Source organism: Cyprinodon tularosa, unplaced genomic scaffold (genome assembly GCF_016077235.1).
Source record: "Cyprinodon tularosa strain WSP-4 unplaced genomic scaffold, ASM1607723v1 ctg115, whole genome shotgun sequence".
Taxonomy (NCBI): Eukaryota; Metazoa; Chordata; class Actinopteri; order Cyprinodontiformes; family Cyprinodontidae; genus Cyprinodon; species Cyprinodon tularosa.
Window position 1 is genome coordinate 304,396 of NW_024037948.1, and position 23,601 is coordinate 327,996.

Here is a 23,601-nt window from a genome sequence, read left to right on the forward strand (position 1 = left end):
CTGCTGCTACCAACTCTTCCATTATAACACTTTCTTCAAAGACTCAAAAGACTATAGAAAGACTGAGGCCATTTTTTTTTTTTATACACATAAATATGCCCAGGAAACTGACTAATTAGTTGAGCAGAAATAAGAAGTTCCCATCTAAAAAGAAAAAGGTGAAAATCCAGCCTTGATTTCAGCATAAAATCCAGGTTTAAACCATCTCTAGAAATCAGACTTACATGGCATAGCAGAGAAACTAAAACCCCTAGAGATCAGTTAGATACTCAAAGTTCAGAGACAGTATGGTGTAGCTAGCTGCGCAAAAAAGTGAAGCCTCATCATTTTGCCTGCAATAATTTTAATGAATTTTATTTATAAAGTGCCAACATCACAACATGTCATCTAAAGGCACTTTACAGAGACAATTCAACCAGATCATGCAGTCAGATCGGTTCCAAGTTCTCCATCTAAGGAAAACGAGCTGATTGCATCGACTCATTGACTGGAAGGCAATCCCCTCACACCAACCATAATTTTAGCGAGGAAAGGAGTGGAAAAAACTCCTTTTTAACAGGCAGAAACCTCCAGCAGACCATTTTACACCTTTCCAAATGGCTAAGAAAAAACAAAAGTCCCAAATCATTCAACTTATCAAATAATGCAATGCTGATGTTGTTGTTTAATATTCAAGTTGCACTTATCTTGATGGATTGTAGACCAACATTATTACCTTCAGCTTGCATAATTATTAATGCATCTTGCATATATCGATGTACATGGTTTTATATGTGCATTAATTTATTATCAGTGTGGCTCATTGATTTTACTGCTAAGGAGCCATTTTCTGTTCAACCACCTGCTTGGTCATCTCAGAGGACCTCTGCTTTCTTCACAGAGCTGAGCATATGACCATCAGGTAATTACAAACTCATTATTCTGGTCATCAGGTTTATTAAAACACCATTAAAACAAAATGTAAGCATGAAGACTGAGCCCATAACCTAAAATTAACAAAATGGAAAGTTTGCCACATTATCTTGGATTGTGAGCAGGTGCAACACAGCGTGCCCCAATGACAAAGAAATCTAATTTGATTTGGATATTACATTTCTTGATATAAAGGTTTTAGTCAGAGTTTGATGACTGAAATGATGCAAACAGCATTAGACACAGTGGCTGTACCTCCACCAAAACACATCTCTTTCAGCAGGGTCTCCTCTTTAGATGTGTCCAGCACAAACTCATCAAAGCAAGGGTCAGCTGAGGGATGGAAGGTCTTCAGTGACTCTGTGGCTTTTTGAATCCTGAAGGAAAAAAAGAACAAGAGACATTTTTCGTAAAGTCATTTTTCTGTTTGGCCTGTTAGAAAGCCAAGTATAAAAAAAAAAAAAAAAAAAAAAAAGCTTTAGCAGTGAAAATAAGCCCACAAGTTTAATTCCCCCAAGTGAAAGGTTTCTCAGATTAACCAAAGCTGCTAAACTAGATCAATTATACAGCTTAGTGGAGAAGATGCAACACCATGCTCTGCAGCATAAAGCTTTTCCTAACCGCCCTTCGGTTTGGTAACCGCTGTGCACGTGACTGCATGTTCCCGACACTGCAGTCACATAAGCAGTCTAATGGGCTCAACACTAAAATAAACACCCAATCCTGCTAAAAACAGCTACAAGGAAAAAGCACCTGCAACTGATTTAAATCTAGTTTCTTTAATATCCAATATAATATCCAATTCAAATTTCAGGTTTTTAATTTTCCATCCCTTTAACATTTGATTCTTGTGATAAAACAAAATTTAAATACTAATAAAGGACCTATGATAAAAATGAACAGGTACGCGCTAACCTTGTTCACATACATACATAAACGAATGGTAAATCTAACATTTTTCATGGTATTTACACTCTTACTGTATGATGAAGTAAATAATTTATTAGTTTTTAAAAGTTAATATTTATTTATCTTTATGTAAAAACTGTGCAGGCAGCTGGTAGATTCCAAGCTGAACTTTAAAAGTTTGATTTGAATGAAGGAAAGAGTTCCTTTACCTTCTACAACTTGATTGGGTTTTATATTTTTTTTACCGTAACTTTCCAACTGCCTCTTTATTCTACTCTGCAAGTATGAGAAGACATAATAGCTTTGTCATGGCAGCTGCCTAGCAGTGCACAGCAAAAAGTAAGGTAGGGACGGCATTTTGTTACTAGGTACCTCTTAAAAATGTTCACTTCTCTTTAATTTACCTCAGCTGTCTGGTCCAGAATACTCTGAGACACTTTGAAAACACTAAAGCACATCTACATCCAACTCTTTGGTTGAAGCTGGAACTTCACAATTAAGCTAATATGTTTAATATTTCAGTACTGATATTTCTTTAATATTTCTTTACCTGACATGCAGCTGTTTTGCAGTTTGGACAAAGCAGGACTGATCCGTCTCTTTCAGCACCTCCTGGGCGTAGCCGACCAAACCACTGTTCTCCAACATGCCCCTGTACTCTTCCACCTACAGGACATTTAACAAATCAAGCATTTAACAACAACAAAAAAACCTTTAATGTACATTTAAAATGAATAGGGATAGCTTAAAGTTATTAAAACGTAAAAATATGCGTCGCCATGTGGTACCTGGCCTTTCAGCTGGTCTATGCGTCGGTTCCGGGACTGTTCAATGGATCTTAGCATCTCAGATTTTCTTTCTTGAAGGGTCTCAAACAAGCGTTCAAAGTGCTCATTGGCTTGTCGCTCTGCAACCTGTCCATTTTCCTTTAGAAAGAATCATTTCAATAAACATACATTAAAATAAACAAATATTTCTTTAAAGCAAAGAAGATGAATAAAAGGGGTGAGGTAATCTAAGCACATTGAAGTCCACAAAGGACAATAGTTCTTTTTTAAAAGACCCTTAAAGGATCCCATCGTATTAGAGCAAAGAATTCCAACATAAAACAGAAAAATATACAGCCTTTTGAATAAAGGAAGGTTGTTAAAATATTCCATAAGTATTTCTAGAAAGGCGTGAATATTTGCACAATTATAGACAAAAATCTTAAAAAAGGTAGGTCTTTGAAAATGTTTTTCATTAAGGCAACTAGAGGAGAATAAAACCTCAGGAGTGAACTTGAAATTTAACTCCATTTACAATAAGAAGCATATAAACTTGTAGGAAGGAGCCAAACCTTAACTGAAAATAGTAAATTTACCACTTGGACTGATAAATATTGGTTACACTCAGCACTTTTGGGATTAAAGAACATCCTGAGAGGAGGAGTGCTAGCAGCATGACTCAGCTTCCTCCCTCCCTCCCTCACCTCGGTCTGATTGATGAGCCGATCAAGCTCAGTAATCTGAGTCCTGACCTGGTCTTCTTTACTGATGAGGTAATGGATACTCTTGGCTAGCTTCTCCTGGAGAGACAAAAGATCAGCACAATATTTTAAACAACTTATTAAAACAACAAAATACATTTACATTATAAAATCTAACTTGAACATTTCCATATATATGCCAGTAATTTCTTTGGACCTGGGTCAGATATCCAATACATTTACAGCAGCTATAAGTAATTTCCTAAGTGTGCCATAATGCATTAGTGTTAAAAGCAGTTCCCTGACAGGGGTGTTTCCAGGACCACTCGGCTCATCCGATACATAATCGAATCTGAAGTTAAAATGTGTGCAGAGTGATGAGCAACAAATGATCTCATTAAATATTTAGAAACGTGTTGTTTGCAGACAAAGAGACAAGCGTCCAGAGTTACAGGGACTTTGCTTTGAGTGGCAAGAGCCCCACAAAAACAAATTCTACTGGGGTACAAATCTGATGTTGACCAGCATGGGTTTAAGTTTCCAAAAAAAGGATCGTTAACAGTCTGATGCACACAGCAGGTACAGGTCAGGCATTAATATTACAACAGGAGAAAGAGAGCCAGGGACCAGTTGATGCATGGTACAAGACAACAAAATACAAGCTCCACATGCACTTTTACTTTCCCACATTTAATCAGACTCAGATTAAAAGGAGTTCTTTCATTTGGGACCATCTGAACACATTCCCTTGTAAAAGCGTATATAACTATTAAGAGTTTAGTGTAAAAACATCAATAGACTAAAGGGCTAAGTTCAATCTTTGTTTTTGACCCCATCCAGTGTAGATAAAAACAACTGTACGGTATTTCAAATTATTTTTCCTCAGGAAACCAATAGGCCTTTTACCTTTAGGATCTTGTAAGCACTACTCATTGAAGTGACTTTGTGGTTGGCATGGGAGCCTCCCAGTTTGCACAAGTGACACACCGGCCGTCTGCAGACTTCACAGTACATGTTGACCTTCTCCATCTCATGCTCTGGGCACATTAGTACCTATGACATTAAACAAAAAGAAAACACCAATCATGGTTCAGGACAAGTGGTACAAATAGAGTTCCATCAATCTAAACAAGCAGTGTCAAATTAGACAGAAAATCTGAAACATTTGGCTGCAGATTGCAGCATTCAGACATAAAGCAACATAGATTAAAAAACAACTGAAGTGAAACAGGATCTAAAAGTTGGTAAAAGGAGGAAGTTCTGAAAACGGTCTTAAAATACAGAGAGATGAATCAGTATTTTTAAATGCCAAGATCTGCCTTTATAGGTCAAAGACTGAAGTTGAGCTGCTTGATTAAGTTTAACTGGTCTCTGCAGTTTGTTTGCAATTTTTTGAACCATAAGATGAACCAGTTTTTGCACACAGGGAACTGCATGCTTTAAACACTTTTAATTACATGCATTTGCCCGTTTTAACCTTTTAAACCCAGTTTCCCCACTCATTTTAACCTTCTTTTTCTTTAAATGGACTGAAATCAAACCGATGGCAGATATTCCAGTGCATAAAATAAACATAAAATAATCTTTATGTTCTATTGATGATTTTGCAACTTAATCAGCACTTGTTTTATTAATCTGGAATATTTTATTTTTCATTCAATATCAATTAATTATTGCACAATAAGTTTGTGGAATAACATGTACCAGTTTAAAATATACAATTTTTAAAACCAAAGAGGTTTAAAGGTCTAAAACTAAAGATAATTAAAACTAACTGAAGATAATTTCAATGTCAAGAACAAGCAGGGAAAATGTCCCTTTTCTATTTGTTTCCTAAATAAGCTGGACCTCTCTTGGGCAGGAACTTTAAAACTAGAACTACAATATTTACTTCCACATACCTTCAAAGTAAATGGAACAATGAACTTCTAAGGACAATGATCACAGGTGGTACACTGCTTTGTGACTCATCGATTCAAAATGCTACGAATCATCTGATGTTCAAATAAGACGTTTGTTGCAGCTTGTTTGCAAAGCTCCAATCTCAGCCATGTTTGATTTAAAGACAGGGCTATATGCAGATTCTACATTTTTAGGGTAAAAAAATTTGCACCAGACACAAAAAAAAACAACTTTTGAAGATCATGATTAGAGCAGAGATAAAAGATATCCAATATGCACTTATGTGCACAATTCTTTATCCCCTTCCTTTTTACACTGGTGACAACTCTGTTTTTTGAAGGGGGGGGGGGGCAGCTCAGGGAGACACATGAAAATGTGAGCAGTCTCTCGTGAATCACAACTCACATGTAGTGCTGTCATTTACCTTTGGCCTAAAATTTGTGGTGGGACCAACATACTCATGCTGGGCTTTGGGCGTGCCCCAGGGATGGTGGAGTTTGAAGCACTCATTGCAGTAGCTAGCTTTGCAATCCATGCAGCTCTTCGTCGCTTCCTGCTGGTTTGGAGGTTTACAGATGTTGCACATGATCGCAACAGCTGCACGCGCGGCTTGTCTGTAGCGCTCCACGATACTCTCCAGGGTGAAGTTGCGGAACAACATGCTGATGCCGCGTTCGCCCAGATCAATGTCATGCTGGCAGCCCGGGCATGGGATGGCGGTGACCCGGGGCGTCACAGAGCCTCTGCGCCAGCCTGGCGATGAAATTGAACCTGAAGGAAAGCAAAAAGGCTCAAGTTGGGTAAAAAGATTCAGAGTAGAATGATTCCCACCCTCAGGCCATAACAGTTCCAGTCTTGTTTGAGGCCCTATTTGGACATGCAAGCAACAAAGTCATGAATTACAAGAAAGTAATGGTTTCCAAGAGATTCGAATGGGGGGCTTGGATGAACATGACCCATCCTCCAGTTACATCATCATTAGCGAATTGCCAACTATGATCTTATGGCCAAAACGCCTTTGTGAGCTGCCTTCACAAATAGGACCTCTGTATGTTTCCCTTTGAGCTTTTTTTTTTTTTTTTCTTTTTTTCTAAAATGACAACTGCATGGAAGAATGGTATATAGAGCAAAACACCAACACAGGCAATACAAGAGGCAGATGTCATCCAGAGGGGGGAAAAAAAAGGCAAAATGGGAAACAATCAGGGAAGAATGGAACATAAGCTTCTTGCTTCTGCCAATACACCCTTTTTCAGACCGTTTTAATTTATGTTATATGGACATATACTGTCTTTATTATATACTTGTATGTCTGAAATAAACAAACTAAGTGCAAACAATGAGTTAGTCAAACAAATCCCCCAACCCCCCCAAAAAATAAAGCGACATAGAAACTAAAAATATGAGGAAAACAAAAACAATAAGTATTCAACAAAACCACTACGAGACTCAAATAAAAATGCTTTCAATATAGATTAAAAAAAAACTAAAAAAAACTTTTATATCAAATGTTCAGTGCAATGCAACATTACCAAAATCTCTCAAAAACACCTCTGCTTTCAAGAGTTTTGCACAATACCCATCTTGTTAGTGATGCTACAGCATCATAACAAGGCAGAAAGATGGAAACTCAAACCGTTCACAAGATCACATCACTGAGACAAGCAGAATGACTACACTGAAAGCCAGCAACTAAAGTCAGTAGACACACAAAATAAAAAAAATTGAGTCACGTTTTTGAGGGACAGGGGAAGAGAGGAGTGCTGGATTTATCTCAGATTGTAAGCCAGTATTTCCACTTCGCTTCCGGGGACCTGGAAATTAAATCAAACACTCCTCAGGTGAGCAAAACACACAAGGAAGCCACATCAAACAGCATTTCTGCAGAAATAAGGTAGAACTGTACACAAATAAAAAGCTGTGATAGAGCAACAAACTGATCTGTTTACAGTAGCCATATGCATGCTGGGTGAAATGAAGATTGTGTCTGTGTGGGGTCAGTTCACCAAGAAGGTGGTGAAATCTCAATATGGGCCAAATATTACAAATCCTACAGAAAGTCAAATGACCCAGACATGATTTATTTAGCCATCAGTTTGAGCCATGGTGATCTGACAATAAGATGACCCCAATAGCATTGAAGACAACCTTCTTAGACAAGTTATTGGATGATGAAAGCCTTACTTAAAGTTACTACTAAAGACCGGGGTTGTATCTTGTCCGGGAAAAGGGATCAATAAATGGATTTTTCTTTTCAGAAACATGATGACTCAGGAAAAAGTGTGAGCAAACAAACTGCATATAGGATATCCCTATAGCGAAATGTGCCGTCTCAATCATTTTTGGATAGGAAGCAGCAGCTCGGAATAAATAACTGCAGGAAAAGAATAACCCTTATTGGAAGACATTTTTTTTTATGTTTGCTGTTCAGGTATAATCATAACTCCCTTCTATTCATGTTTATATTTTTATTGAAGTCATAACTGTATTTTAACAATCCCCCAGATCTGTTGACTACTGCTGCAACTAACAATTACATTACAGATCGATATGCTGATGAAGATTCTCCGTCATCCAGGTCAGTCATTCTGTAAAAGTTTAAAAACAATCCACTGGACTTTGTTTCCAAGGTTTGAAGACGTTTCGCTAACTCTCCAGGAAGCTTTCTCAATTCAAATGTCCGCAGTGAGTTTGAGTCTTTATATAGACAAGGCCTTGTATTGCGTGGAAACATGCAAATGGAAACCGATGAGCGGGTCGTGGAGGGGGGAGGTACTTTGTTTTTCTGTGATGGGGTGGGGGTGATATCTGGAAGGGATCATCTCTATAACTCTTAACTTTGAGAGGGGTGTGAAGGAAGCCATCTATGTTAAGAGAGAAAAAACAACTTTAAACAGAGGTGGTAGACTCAGATTCCAGTTTCCAAAAACGTACTATTTTGTTATAGATATGAACCCTTCCAGATATCACCACACCCCCCACCCCATCACTGAGGAACAAAGTACCTCCTTAACGACTGACCCTTAATCAAAGACAGGTTTCAGGTGTTACAGGCTGGAATGGAACCAAACGACCCATTCATCGGTTGCCATTTGCATGTTTCTAAGCAATACAAGGCCTTGTCTATATAAAGACTCAAACTCACTGCGGATCCAGACATTTGAATTGAGAAAGCTTCCTGGAGAGGTGGCGAAACGTCTTCAAATCTTGGCAACCAAGTCCAGAGGATTGTTTTTTTAAACCTTTACAGAATTACAGATCGATTAATCTGTCGATTGATAATCAGATAGCCAAAGATTCCTTAAAGAAGACTTTTTGCCATTAAACCAGGTTAAACTCAAAGTTTTCCACTTGATTGGATAGAGCATGTTAAATGCAAAATTTTCATATATTTCTTTTACAATATTAATATAATTACTGCTCTAACTGGGTTGCTTTGTCAGCTACAGGCATCTTTTAGAGTCTCTATATTCCAGTTTATGAGCAATTACTAAATTAAATTATTATTATTTCAATAATGGATTAATCATAATAATCCAATTGTGTCAGCCCTATTGCACCATATTTCCAAAGGTTTTTGCTCATTGTTTAAACTTGTAACATCCTGTCTCTAATACATGGGGCTGATTATGATGTTGGTACACCATTTAATGATACAAGAGCTTCAGCTGCACCAAGGTGCTTCACAACTTTAGGAATGCGTAAATGCCATTTCTTTTTACCATTCTACTGGAAGTGAATTCAGGCACGTTATCCTGCAGTGTTCACTCGCATTCATCCAAGAGATGGCTGCAGTGAATATCTCCCCACTGCTAAGAGTCCAGAGGCAGTGTGGTTTACATCACAGCATACATCTGTGATGGAAGCCTTGGCAGCTTCCTGATTATTACCGGTCCTTAAGATTAGCCAGGTCTGCAGAAGTTTGGAGACCTCTGAACACCGATTTCCCTGTAACATGATAAAATTTTGAGCTCTAAGCAGGTCACATTCCAGTAAAAAAAAAAATACTTCCCAGAAACTTCCCCACCAATTTTGTTCTTTTGTGTTTACTTTAATACATTGTTTAACAAAATGCACCTTTAGCAAAACTGGCCTAGTTAAAGTCAAGTATAAATTAAATCCAGATTTCCATCTTGGAGGGTTGAGTTCGTATGTTTGTGTTGAGAGAACTAAAGTTGGAAATGCAGAGGAAGAGTTTCAACCAAACTAGGGTTTACAAAGAAGGGCAGGGGTTGGGGTCTAAAGCATCACTGTACTCACTACCATAGCTACTGAAAACACGGAGCCCACGTCTACCTCGACTTCCAAACGACCTTCGCCCTGTGGCTGCAAGCAATGGACAGAGAGGTGAAATGAGACCAACAAGAGAAATGAAGCCATACAGAATATGAAAGTGACGAGTGAATCCATGGTAAAAGCTTTAGAGTGGAAAAAAGAAAAACTTTGAAAAGAAAAAGAGAATAAAAACAGGCTATGAATCACAAAATGTTGTTAACTTTGATTTATATTCTGAACAGCTTTTAGAAAAAAAAAAAGAAAAAAAAGTACCGTAATAAAACTCAAAAACATTGTTTAGTTTGTTGAAAAACTAAACTGGTGTATCACAAACTAAATGTATCCACCAACTTACCCGCTTATCTTTACAAGCATTTAATTTGAAGAAAACCCCTACATTTATTTAGATATTCTGTAAGAATAACCAACAAATCCCAAATCCATGTAAACCAGTGAAATGCTTCAGAGCCCTTATACTTAAACACTTTACATTAAGGTACTCTGCTGAAAAACCAATGATGTGTTGATGAGGCTAATTGTACTTTGCACCTGTTTTACTTTCTGTAATTTTACATCTTTAGACGTATGATCAGGATCAGCATATTTTAGGCGGTGCATCCTACTGTGGCTTTCTTAGCCATCCAGCTTGTGATGGAGCAGCATGATAAGGCCAACGTGTAGAAACTCAACCCCTGGCAAAACATTGGAGTAAACAGAAAAGTGCAACATTGAATACATTTAGGGAGTCGTTGGAGTGTACTTGAAAGGTTAGTAAAAAGCAATGCAATATTTATGCCTATAAGCCAAGGACCTTTAAAGTATGAGACAGACTTGACCTAATCTGGATCAAGAAAGAAAATTAAATCTTGAATGGGTCAATAGTAGTTAAATGTTGCTACTTTAACAATTTGCAGAGTTTCTCTATAATGTATGCAGCATTAAGTCAGTCGTTCAGGGGGCTACTTGTGTTTAGAGGATGATACGTTTTAAAGCTGCGTTTATGCACAAAATACCATGTAGAAATGTTTTTTTTTTGGTCAGTTGTATGACCATTGAGGCAATGGGGAATTTGAGGGTCTGCATTTTGAAAATTGGCATTTACTTTGGAGATTATGTCATTCCAACTTGTTAAATTTGAGTTTGGAGATTATGAAGGCACTATCATGTTGGGTGATGCTGAGGGAATTCAACCATCTAATTTGGTCCTAGGAAGCCCAGCAATATTATCAAGAGACAGAAAGCTAAACAGAGAATAATGGTTAAAAAGATTTTAGTCTTTTAACTTTATGTCAAGACAGTTTAACACCCACCCCCCTTGGGAAACTAATCTGAAGTCAATAAAATTAACTAGATCAATCACAAGTTAGTTTTATATACTCATGGCTTTGAAGCACTTTCAACATAAAGCTGAGAAAGTACTTCGATTTAGGTTTTGTGACCACCTCCTCATTTCCCAGCAAATCACACCAAAGCTGCCAGCTCTTTCTTTCCCTCCCTTTATTATTCAGTCCCTCATTCATTCCTTACAGGCAGGTCGCATCACTATGGCTACAGGTTATCTGATCTCTGAGGGGCAGAGGCACAACAACAAGCTTCTCCATTAGTGAGTATGGGCTGATCATGTGTTTAAAGCCCTGCAAAAATCCCCCCAGACCTATTAAACTTCAGCATCTACAGGTAAGATGCATTTAAAACAGGAGCAAATTTGTCAGATAATCAAAACTAATCCAAGTTAGGAAAAAAAAAAGAAAGTCAAGAAATTTTGCATACGAAGCTATTTTTCTGTGCCAACAAATTCAGATATTTGTTTATTAAAAGTAGGATTTAATCATTTTCTCTTTAAACAGATGCAGTGCTGTCAGCAAATAATGAGCTCATTCAGGCTGCTGAGGTTCTGAGCGAGTGAAAGCACACAGAGTTTTTTCAGCTAGGGCTAAATCTCTCACTGAAAGCTGTTCACCTTACAGTGCTTTAGGGATTTCCGTTTCTCTGGCCTGTTGCTTCAAGTTCCTCATGGTAGAATATGACAATGTGGCATTTCAGGTTCATAATTACAGGATATCAAAACTGAAATGACAGTCTGGGGTTATCTTTGACTTAGTATTACAAGGGGGGGGATGTAAATTTTACATGATTCTACTTTCTCTGCAATAAAATATAATTTTTTTTTAATCCAATCATTTTTAGTTACAGGTAAGAGAGCTGTTACTGTAAATCAATGTTTTATTGAAGCGAACATTGTTCAAGATTTCACAATTTAAACTGTCTCTGGACCAAATCATGTAAAAATGTTAACAGATGCAGGATGCTCCTGGACAGACCTTCAAAGCTCAAATGAAACTGTACTTCTGCTGGAATGTTCAGCCTTCCTGTTATCTGTCAAAAGCCTCACTCTCCCAGTAAAAGTCGAATGCTTACCTGTAGTTTCCTTTAAAATAGCCTTCTTCAACCATTTCTGCTAAGACCTTATTTTCAAACACCTCACTTATCCCTAATGTAGCTATCCAAAAGTATAAACTCAACATTTTCCAAAACTAAGGCCTATTCCAGATTGGGCAAATTGTAGATCCTAATCCTTCACCTTCCACAGGGTTAACAGTAAGAACATCATCATGGGTAGAATAGGAACTCTGGATGGCTGTGCTGAATCAGAACAGCCCTTCCAGACATCGGAATGCAACATAAAAGCACATGAATGACAATGATAAACCAGAACTAAAAAAAACAAAACATATACAAGCGAAAAAAAAAAAAAAACTTTTGTTTAACTTCATATGTGCTATACAGCGCCTATATATTCCTGTCTTGCAAAGGTTTGTGGGAAACTGTAAAGCCTCTTAATGGTTCACCGGGAGGTCCTTATCTTGAATGTACCTTCGGTAGGAAGCATCCTTCTCCTTCCTTAGTGCCAGCCATGTTCAGACAGCACTTATGCAGAGAGCGTTCTCACTTCAACTTCAAGTGTCCAAATTTGACCAATTCCAATAAAGCCACAGTATCAGCCAGTTCCAAGCATTGCATCAATGACTGATCAGAATGAAGTCTGATTCGTTTTACATTTATGACTAAATTGTCAGGTCCAATCAAGCCCCCCAAAAAATAAAAAAAATAATCATATCTAATCAAAAGACTGAAGAATTGTGCATGGAATTCATTTCAAATGCATTAGAGCCATAAAAACAAAAAAATACTATACAGTTAAAACCTATACCAGGGGTAGGAAATGTCAGTCCTCAAGTGTTACAGTCCTGCAGCTTTCACACATGAAAAGAAAGGCCAAACTACCTCCTTGGCATGTTGGTAAGATTAGTGCAGGCCTGATTTGGCAATTGGGTGAAAGTGTTCTCAGTTGGAATTTTTTTTACCTTACAGACTTTTTTTAAGAAAGAAAATAAAGGATCGAGATTACTTTTTGTTGCAGAAAAAAAATATTTAAAATGTCTGAAGCAAGAACAGTCAGGAACGACTGAGATGGTAAAGAGGAGCTCAGACCTCTCAGGATGCAGAAAGGCTACTTTTCCCCCTTATCAACCTGTTTAAGACAAATGGACGTTCAACCTGGAAGACGCAGTGAGTTAATCAAGCTTTCTGCAACTCCTCCAGTCTAAACCAGCTTTACCTTACAGCAACTCTGCTTGATTAGAGCATTTTAAAAGCCTTGAATCAGCTTACAGGTGTGCAGTGCCGTCTTCTGTGTACATACCACCCAGCTGTAAAAAGTATTAGAGGTGAAATGAAAATCATAGCCACTCCATAATTCTCAAAGCACTTTCCTAAATTAAAAACATGCCTGAAATAGACATTGGTTTTCCTCAGGGCGATTAAAAGCAGCCAGCAGAGACAATCAACAAGCAGAGATCTTGTCAACAACACTTTAACCTTTGAAACCGCAGTCGGTCCATCAAATTCCCTTCAGTTTCATTGTTTATTTCAAGAGTAGGAGATAAGAAAAGGTGCTGAACAAAATTATCATTTTTTTCAAATGTTTGTTCTAATTTATTTGGGACAAGAGGGGGGGGGGGTCTCTGCAGTGCATTTAAACCCAGATATTCATTGAATACTTGCCCTACTTCCTGCTGCTCCAACTCTAAGCCTATTCACTCTGAACCAGTCATTTGCATCAGCTCAAAATTTGCTTATCGGTTCACGAAATACTCTCAGACACTGCCCTGTGTGTAACAGACGTATGAGTGAATACAATGTCACAGCATGTTGGTCTATTTTTGTAAAGTGAAAATTAATTTGGACTTTTTGAAAGTAGAAGCAGAACTAAAAACTAAACCTAAAGGGAGAAATAAGAGGAAGGTAAATAGGAACTGGGCTCAGTTGGGCAAAGATCATTTTGACTTTGCTGAAAGCCATCAAATATGAACCAAGATCTATCAGAAAGTTTTTTCCCACGACCCGGTTATTAATTTCCATCAGCTGAATTAACTTCTAATCAGAAGGGAGCAGTTTCCAGACAGAGGCTCTCGCTAATTCCTAAACACACATGATCTGAAAACCTAATCTCAACAGTAAACCTCACTCCTGGAACACACTGAACTTTAATGACCATGCTTTCCTCACCACCTGCACTCACCTGATCTAACCAGCCTGTCCAGCCTCTCCATGGAGGGAGAAGGCACCCTGGACCTGGGGCTTCCTGGCACAGAGCTCTCAGAGCCGGCGTCGAACGAGTCCTCATGGTTCAGCATCAGCAGCTCTTTCACGCACTTGTGGCAGACACTGTGCTGGCAGGGCAGGATAAGCGGGTGGGTGAAGAGCTCCTTGCAGATGGGACATATCAGCTCCCGCTCAATGTTCTTGATTGGGACCTGGTGGGAGAGGACTCTGTTACCAACAACATTACAATCATAGCAGGCGTTTGTCATGCTGGACATGCAGTGAAGGGCAGTTATCAAATTTCATTGGTTTATCACAAAAGCAACAAACATTACCCTCACATTTGGAGCCCTAATGTGAAATCAGAAGACTTCAGAAAAAATACAGACATTGAGTCCAACGAGCAAACAAGAATAGATATCTACTGCAGATATATGGAGTTTTGCTGCAGGAGAAACAAACCTCACCATCACAGGTGTTGCAATTTTCACACCAAGACCCAATAAAGCAGCAACAGCCATCCACACTGAAAAAAGTGTAACATGCAGCTGTTCATTCAAACTCATGCTTTTCACTCTAAACTAGATAAAATTATTGATTTGATTATGTAAATCATTATTTTTGGATTTTGAGACATCAAGTTTGATTTAACCTGAACTACACATAGAAAGGACCCAAAACAAAGTTTTTGATTTCTCTCAATATGTATATATTTATTCATTGCCTTCAGCTTTGCATGCAGTCAGAGCACGTCTTTCTGCATGGAGTTTGCATGTTTTCCCTGAACATGTGTGAGTTCTCCCCAGGTACTCCAGCTTCCTCCCACAATCCAAAAAACATGATTGTTAGGTTAATTGGCTTGTCTAAATTCGCGTATGTGAAAAATCTAATTTGGTTATATTTAAATTAACTATTTTCTATACAAACACTAATTCTTGTTAATTTAGTTAAAAGGAAGTACATTAGGTTGGTCCAATGTAAATATATTACTGTGGTTCAGGGCAACGATTTTAAGTTTTGTCAAGTGCAGCATTAATGTTTACATCAACATAATATTATAAGTTCATAACAAACAATAAAATTCAGATTCTGTGAAGTGAAATATTTTAGATGTGATATCTGGACATAATCTTTTTTTATTTTTTTTGTTTGAGCAAGGTTATGCTTTTTCCAGTAATCTGTTTATTATTGCATTACATAAGACAGGATTAACCCTGGCTAAATATAGAGAAACAGAAATATCAGCTTCACGTTTTAACACATTAATGGATGAACTTCTCCCATCCACCAACCAGCTGCTGATGGTTCAGCTGTTTTTACAGGTGGCACAACTAAAACAATTGATCCAGATTTGGAAGGAAACAAACAAGCGAAAGGATGAAGGAAGTTTTAGGACAGAAAGGCGAATATAAAGTAGACAATGAGTGGGATCAACAATGAATGGCAGCAGCTGCAGCAGGCTGATTTAACAATGAGTGGAAGGAAAACTGTCCCTTCTTACCGGAAAGGCTCCACTGCTGCGCCGCGTCTCCGCTGTCATGATGAGGCAGAAAACCTGCTTTCTGGGTCAGATAGTTTTAAAAAGCGCAGGATCCGACGGTCCGAGAGCGACAGACAACTACGGCAAACTTTCCTGACGCCTGAGGGGGGAGGATGCGGAGCAGCCACTGCTGCGTGGATTTAAAGAGTGACGGCGCGCCACGCCACGCTGCGTTATCTGTGCGTGAATCAGCAGCTACTCCGCTGCAGCAGTCCGTGGGGGGGAGGAGGAGGAGGAGGAGGAGGAGGAGGAGGAGGAGGAGGAGGAGGAGGAGGAGGAGGAGGAGGAGGATAGGCTGGCAGCAGGGGCGTAGCCAGAATTTTTTATAAGGGGGGCCAGGCAATAACTAATATAGACTGAGCGGGGCTGAAATAGGCACCATAACCTCAGAGTCAATCTACACTGTTCCAAAAGGAAAATTAACAAGCAAAACATCCATATTTTCTAAATAAAGACTTTCCTGCAGCCTTTGCTAACAAAGAGACGGATATATTCAAACATCCGTAATTTCTAGATAAAAAGTATAGTGGATAAAATACTTTCAGGTTTGAGTTCTGGGGCGAACATCTTTTCCATTGTCATTACTTACCTACTTATATCAATAATCTTTCAGCATAAAATTTATTCTTACATGTATTAATATCTACATGAATTGATGATTTAATAGGTTTTTATTAAAATACTAATTTATCTATGATTTCACTTAAGACTCCTAGATGACTTGCAAAGAAATATTATTCTCTTTACCCAATATAAGACAAAATCTAGTTCTGAAAAGAGCAGGAATTCTGTATTTATCATCTTTAATGTTAGTATATTGATGAGCATAATTAACCACAGGGTTTTTGTTGTCAAGTAATTGGTAATATATATAAAATTCAAATGTTTTGAATATTCCACCTGACAGTATTGCTGATGCCACCATCTGTATTAGAGGGAAGAAAATGGTAGCGATGGCCAATGATTGGCTAAGGGTGGCCACATAAAAAAAATAATGCAACCAATTTTGGCATTTACTTAATTATATTTATTTACTTTAACAGATTTTTTTTTATTTTAGCAGGGAAGGACATAAAACAATTGTGTTACTGTGTCTAAATTCAAGGTATAGTGGATAAAAGTATTTCAGGTTTCAGTTCTGGGGCAGACATCTTTGCCATTGTCATTACTTACCTACTTATCAATAATCATTCTGCATAAATTTGATATTTATGAGTCAACATCAATTGATTATTTAATACATTTTTATTAAAATAGTTATAAAATAAATGTCAAGTACACTTGACTATACTATTGTTTACTTTATTGTTTACTAAAGTATACTTTAAGTATACTTTAGTAAACTTAAAAATGTCCCAATTTAGTTCGAAATATTACTTTAGTAATACTTCAAGGGTGGGGGTGTATCTAGAACTCAGAATGTTGCTGCTAATTTTCTAGACTTCATGACAAGAGCATTTCACACCCTATTGGTTACTTTGATGTGTGAACCTCCCCCTTCACACTCCTTTCATAACATCAGGCGTCTGCAGGGCTAGAGCTAGAAGGGGGGCCAGAGGTGGCCATGGCCAGCCTTAGCCAATCTTTGGCCACCCCTATTTTTTCCCTCTCATACAGATGGTGGCAGCAGTAAACATCCAAGTACTCTCAAGTGGAATATTCAAAATATTTAATTTTTTTGTGGTTATTTATACACATCAATATACTAACATTAAAGATGATAAGTACAGAATTCATGCTCTTTTCAGAACTAGATTTTGTCTTATATGGGGTAAAGAGAAAATGATGTGTCTCTGCAAGTCATCTAGGAGTCTTTAGTGAAATCAGTCTTATCAAATAATCAATTTATGTAGATATTAGTACTTGTAAATATCAATTTTATGCAGAATTTGTATTGACAAAAGTAGGTAAGTAATGTAAGTAATATCTAGAAATTGCGGATGTTTAAATATATGCATCCATTTGTTAGCAAAGGCTGTAGGAAAGAAAGTTTGTCTTTATTTAGAAAATATGGATGTTTTGCTTGTTAATTTGTTCCTGTTGGAACAGTGAGATTGACCCTGAGGTTCTCATGCCTATCAATTTCAGCCAGCCCTCAGTGTACATTAGTTATTGCCTGGCCACCCTTATAAAAAATTTCTGGCTACGCCTCTGGGTGTCTGTACCTGGAAATGTCCTGACTTCTTTCTATGCAGGATCTTTTCTTTATTTATGTTTTTTTTTTTTTTTTTACATTGGGTAGCATTCAAATTACTATTAGCTATTTGGATTTTCTGAATATGAAGACTTAAAACAACAAAACTAAAGGCTAAACGGAAAGACCAAGTATTTTTGTAAGTATTGAAGGAACTCTGAATCTGTAGAGGACAAGTCCTGCCACAATTAAAAGGAATAAAAAAATAAAATAATACTATCATAAATAAACAATACCTTGAAATTTACTATGCATATTTATATGAAAGTAATTCATAATTTTTTAATATCTCTCTAATTCTTATCAGGTTTTTGCATTTAATGGCTCACTAATTTAAAATGGATTTGATTTATGAGTGATTTATATATTTATTTATCCTAAATTATGGTCGGATTATTCCTTCATATAAAACAGGAGTAGGTTATATAAAATGTCTCTTTATGTTAAAGATAGAGCTTCAATTAGTTGTGGAGATTTTTTTTCTTCTCTTAAAAAAACTCTATGGGACATAAAATAAATGTATATTTTTGCACTGATAAAACTCACCTATATTTATCTTAAAATGGTGAAACATATTTAAATATGTCAATATGACTCAGCATAATGTTTTGCATTCCTGTTCTGCCTCTGGGTGATGGGATTGGATCCTTCATCCCATGGTGCATGTCCTGATAGTTTCTTTTTAATCCAAGCAACCCATAGCATTTTTTAATTTTGTATTTCATATATTTAATATTATGTTGTCATATAATTAAATGATGTAAACAATAAACATCTGATATAATTATAGATTATTTGTTTTCTATACATTTTTGTGCTAATTGTTCCATATTCTGCTACCTATACTGTGTGTTATGTAATGAAAACTAGTAATACTGCTCTGTAATTAGAGAGTGTTGGCCTAGTGAATAAGAGCAGTGAGCTTGTGCTCTGGGAAGGTTGCAAGTTAGATCCCCACAGCCTCCACTCTGGGTTCCTGAGCAAGACCTTTAACCCCACATTGCTCCTGGGTGCCTTGCAATGGCAGCCAACTGCTCCCCTAGGGGATGGGTTAAATGCGTCCACAATCTGAACTGGGTTTCTAAAAGGAACAACCTAAAGGCTGATGATGATTTAAGAAACTAAAATAGACAATCATAAATCAGGAAAAAAGTGCTTTTGGTTTCGTTTGCAGCACCAGTTAATTTTGTATGACCTGCTTCTACAAAAGGGGTGAAAAATACTGAAAGAAATATTTTCATCAATAAAATTGCACCCTTCCATTAAATATGGAGCACTAATAATTATCAAAGATTTCTTTGAATTGTTAAAAATTGTTAAAACAAAATAAAGACTAGCTTCTGTTGTACTGCCTAAATATTGCATCACTATAGTGGTACTTGTACAGCGTAGATCCTTATGGCTCTAAAACAGCGAAGAGGCTAAAAATAAATTTAAACATTAAACACAAGGTTTATTAAAAGGAAATACAATTAAACTTAATTTGAATGAGATTTAAGATTTTTTTTAATTGCTAATGAATTACAAAGCAAAGCTACGTTTAAAGTACACGTGTAAGAAATGGCTTGGCTTATTTATTTTTAACGGAAAATTAATATAGCAACATGGTTGTACAATTTGGAGGAAGGCCAATTAAAATGTGCGCAATTTTACTTCCATAACATGCATTAGGTTTTAGAGATAGCAAAAGTAAGACAAAAAGATGCAAAGTGTTGGAATTACGCAGTTAAATAAAATTACATATTCACTGACATGTATTAATCGAATTAGACTCAATTGCTGGGTACTTTTCAGAGATAAATGTGAATGAAGAGTGCAAATAAGATCTTCATCCATTCATTCATGTCTGTCAATTTCTGTTAAATGTTTTTTAAAACCCTGTATTGAAACAATTCCTAATGCAATAATTAAATAAATGAAAATTGCCCAAAGATAGGATTTCTTTGATTTGGTTAGAAACCCAACACATAATATTGTTATGATAAGGTGCAAATGGATTAAGGATCGAGTCACAAAACACTTTGAAGGCACGTCTGGGATTAACAGAATGTTTTTCTTTGTCATTAGGAAGGGAAAATGTGTTAGTAGGTCAACTGTTCCTTAATACCCAGTGGACGGTATCTCCTTTCTCCCCATTGCAAAAAAAGTTTTCCCGTTTAGTCCTGCCAGCTGGCTGAGTAAAGTATTGCTGTTCTACATTTACCTGTGCTCCAGTTTTCTCTGACTCCTCACGCCATTTTCCCCCTAAATTTTCAGTCTTTTGTTTGTTACTACCTTGGAAGAAAAAATGGATGATACTATGTCTATGCATTTGTCCTTTGCCTGACTGCTTGGTCCCTGACAGTCACCCTTACAAAGAGAAAACTCCAACTGCAACATTCCTCTCCAAAATCAAGCTTAGACTCACATCCTTTGAATTTATTTAACGGAGACTTGCAACAAAAACAAAACAGGAATCTTATAAATAGATAAAAGGGGAGCCAGTATAATGACTTTAGAACTGGGGTGATGTGCTCCACTTTCTTAGTTTTAGTGAGGACAACAGCAGCAGCATTCTGGATCAGCTGCTGCTGTCTTATCAATTTTTTAAGAAGACCCATGGAAAAAAACATTTCAAAGACGATTATTAGTTTTTTAAGGTCCTGCTGAGACATTAGTTCTTTAAATCTGGAGATGATAGAGGGATGACTTTTTACTGCCTTTCACTGCCTCTGAGTGTTCAGGTCTGAGTCCATCCATTAATATGCCCAGATTTAGAGCCTGATTGGTTTCCTGCAGTATCAACTCCAACCTTTAAACGCTCTTTGTTTGATTCAAAAATTATAACATCAGTTCTGTTTTGATTCAGCTAAAGAAAATTTTAACACATCGACATGTTAATTTTTATTTTTCAATGGGTTAATAGTGGTGTAGTAATGTATAGATATTAAATCTTGATATCTACATGCTGTCTGTTTTTTTGTTTTTGTTTTTTTTTTAGCCTTTTCTGTCCTACCATCAAAAATGTAATTAGGAGGAGTGTATGCTTTGATATTATGCCCAAATCCTCTTTATCATCCTTTAACCCATGGCTCTCACTGTATAAGTATAGAGTGAAATAAAGTTTAGCTAGTCCATTTAAGAATTTAAAAAGTTTATCTAATTATTTGATGGAGCATTTCATTATTACCTTGTCCATATCATTATTTGAACTGAACTGAATGTCTTTATGGTAATTCCATAAGTACAATTAAGTTAAAAGTAAAATGCATTATCTAATAATAAACCTCACAATGTGTAGTTTAATGTATATAAAATATGTTTGTACTTTATATCTTTAGTTCTTTCAAAATGTAAAAAAAAATAGAACTAAATAGTGTTGCTGTGATTAAAACACATAAAAGAAGAAAAATACCCAAAACCTCTAATGAACTGAATATACATAATTTAAGCAGTTATACATCCATTCAAATCAACATGCTTGTAAATAATAAACCATCTAGTGCATCTAGTGTTTCTGCATGTAAGACATACAACTGCCTATGCAAAATCTAGAGCTAAAGTTTCAAAGTCCATTTGACAAGTACTTAATGCACCTTTCCTTCCACGGCGTGCTACCAAGTCTGGTAAAATAGAAACCCAATTGAAATTTGATGGACCCCTGCCATTGAAGACAATTGAGGCCCCTGATCTTTGAGACTCCCTCTGTATGGTTTGTACAAATTATAATGGTTACCAAGAATGGCAAAACTGGTCATTTCAAATTAAACAATTTCCCTCCTCGTATCTTATTCCCTTCCATATAAAGTTCTTTGGATAAAAATATAAGATGTTTCCATATATTTGAGCTTATTTACTGCAAAATATATTTTTTTTACCCAAAAAGTCAATAGATCTCTGTATCAGAACATATACTAAGAAACCTAGGTGATTCAGTTCCAAGCAGTCAGCTCTTTTTTCTCTCTGTCACTGCTCTAAAAATGCATAGATATATCTTAAAGCTGACTAAAGACTCATTCCTTTGGTTTGAGACAAGCAAAGACAGCAGCTCACTCAAAGGAACATGCACACGTAAGTAAACCCAGAGTCCTGTCTGAAAACATATCTGCTCCCACATACAGAAGTCCAATAATCTACCTCCCTGCAGCACAAACTGCAAACTCTCCCAATTAAAAAGGTGCAGATCAAAGTCAGAATACTCTCCCAGATGCACATGAACACAACCTTCTATCATCATCTGGGTTATAGCCATGGCTATGAATTAAGAGCTAATAAATCATTGCTACTTAAAGACACATTAAAGTGAAATGCAGATGTAAAGTGTCTATTAAAGGAAATAATATATTTGCGTTAAATAAATAAGGAAGACTAGGACTAGTTAGAATAGAATAGAACAGAACAGTATAGAATACAATAGAACAGAACAGAAAAAACAGAACAGAATAGAATAGAATACAACATAATATAATAAAACGGAATAGAATAGAACAGTATAGAATAGAACAGAACAGAATATAATATAATAGAATAGAACAGAACAGAATAGATTAGAATACAACAGAAAACAACAGAACAGAATAGAATAGAACATAACAGAATAGAATAGAACATAACAGAATAGAACAGAACCGAATACAACAGAAAAGAACAGAACAGAATAGAACAGAGTATAATATAATATAATAAAACATAATAGAATAGAACAGAACAGAACAGAACAGAACCGAACCGAACCGAACAGAACAGAACAGAACAGAACAGAACAGAACAGAACAGAACAGAACAGAACAGAACAGAACAGAACAGAACAGAACAGAACAGAATAGAACAGAATAGGATAGGATAGAATAGAATAGAATAGAATAGAATAGAATAGAATAGAATAGAATAGAATAGAATAGAATAGGGTGTCGGTGATGATGGCTGTGTCTGTGACAGGCTGCAGGGCCCCGGCACTGACAGCCCTACCGCTCCTGTCACCATAAATCATCCGGATCATTCTCACCTCTCCCCGCTCGATGCGCTCCACGATGCTGGCGAACTCTGTCATATCCTCGGAGTCTGACATGGCTGAAGATGGTGATGGATCCACTCTAAGCTTACAGCCACAGAGCGCTCAATGAAGCGCAGGGAAGATGAAATGTTCGCAGAAAAAGAAAAACCAAAAAGCTGCAGAGCGTAAAATGAGGAGGATCCAGAGGCTGAGATGTATCAGCAGACAGGAGCAGCTCCTCCGATCACCATCCTCTCTCCTCCTTCCTGCGGACCTGCGCCGGCTACTGTTTGCTGCTACTTGGCTTCATCTTGGAGGAAAAAACGCCCCGCCCTCATCTAAACTGTAGTACCATCTCCTTCCTCCTCCATCATCCCTCAGCGGCGATGTCTCCACCCAAAGAGCTCTTTGTACCCACCAAACCTGTCCATCAGTTACTTCAGCCAACAGCCAGGGGCGGAGCTAGATGGGGGGCCAGAGGTGGCTGTGCTCTGAAAAAAAAAATGATGCAACAGCTTTTACCATTTACTTAAGTGTATTTAGTTACTTTATCAGCAATACTCTCAGGTGGAATATTCAAAACATTTGAATTTTTCATATATTACAATTTACTTGACAACAAAACCCTGTGGTTTTTGTTGTCAAGTAAAGAAATTATGCACATCAATATTCTAACATTAAAGATGATAAATACAGAATTCATGCTCTTTTCAGAACAAAATTTTATCTTATATGAGGTAAAGAGAAAATAATGTGTCTCTAGGAGTCTTTAGTGAAATCGTAGATAAATACTTTTTTAAATAAAAACGTATTACATAATTAAT

At 37.0% G+C, this 23,601-nt stretch overlaps 1 protein-coding gene across 9 annotated transcripts in view; it reads right to left on the minus strand.

Moving 5' to 3' along the window:
• Positions 1 to 23,250, minus strand: part of trim36 (tripartite motif containing 36) — a 32,399-nt gene extending 9,149 nt beyond the window's left edge. The window contains exons 1-10 of one of the 9 annotated variants that reach the window (XM_038305396.1): positions 22,790 to 23,250; positions 15,573 to 15,599; positions 14,049 to 14,283; positions 6,925 to 7,005; positions 5,616 to 5,962; positions 4,196 to 4,342; positions 3,293 to 3,388; positions 2,610 to 2,747; positions 2,372 to 2,487; positions 1,168 to 1,289 (exon numbers count right to left, since the gene is read on the minus strand). In XM_038305396.1, coding sequence (XP_038161324.1) covers positions 1,168 to 1,289; positions 2,372 to 2,487; positions 2,610 to 2,747; positions 3,293 to 3,388; positions 4,196 to 4,342; positions 5,616 to 5,962; positions 6,925 to 7,005; positions 14,049 to 14,283; positions 15,573 to 15,599; positions 22,790 to 22,852 — 1,372 coding nt within the window. In that variant the 5' untranslated portion in view covers positions 22,853 to 23,250. Of the gene's footprint in view, positions 1 to 1,167; positions 1,290 to 2,371; positions 2,488 to 2,609; positions 2,748 to 3,292; positions 3,389 to 4,195; positions 4,343 to 5,615; positions 5,963 to 6,924; positions 7,006 to 9,451; positions 9,518 to 14,048; positions 14,284 to 15,572; positions 15,804 to 22,789 lie in introns of those variants that run through there. The other 8 variants (XM_038305340.1, XM_038305331.1, XM_038305347.1 and 5 more) reach the window with 8 other exon arrangements.
• Between the last annotated feature and the right edge of the window lie 351 nt (positions 23,251 to 23,601).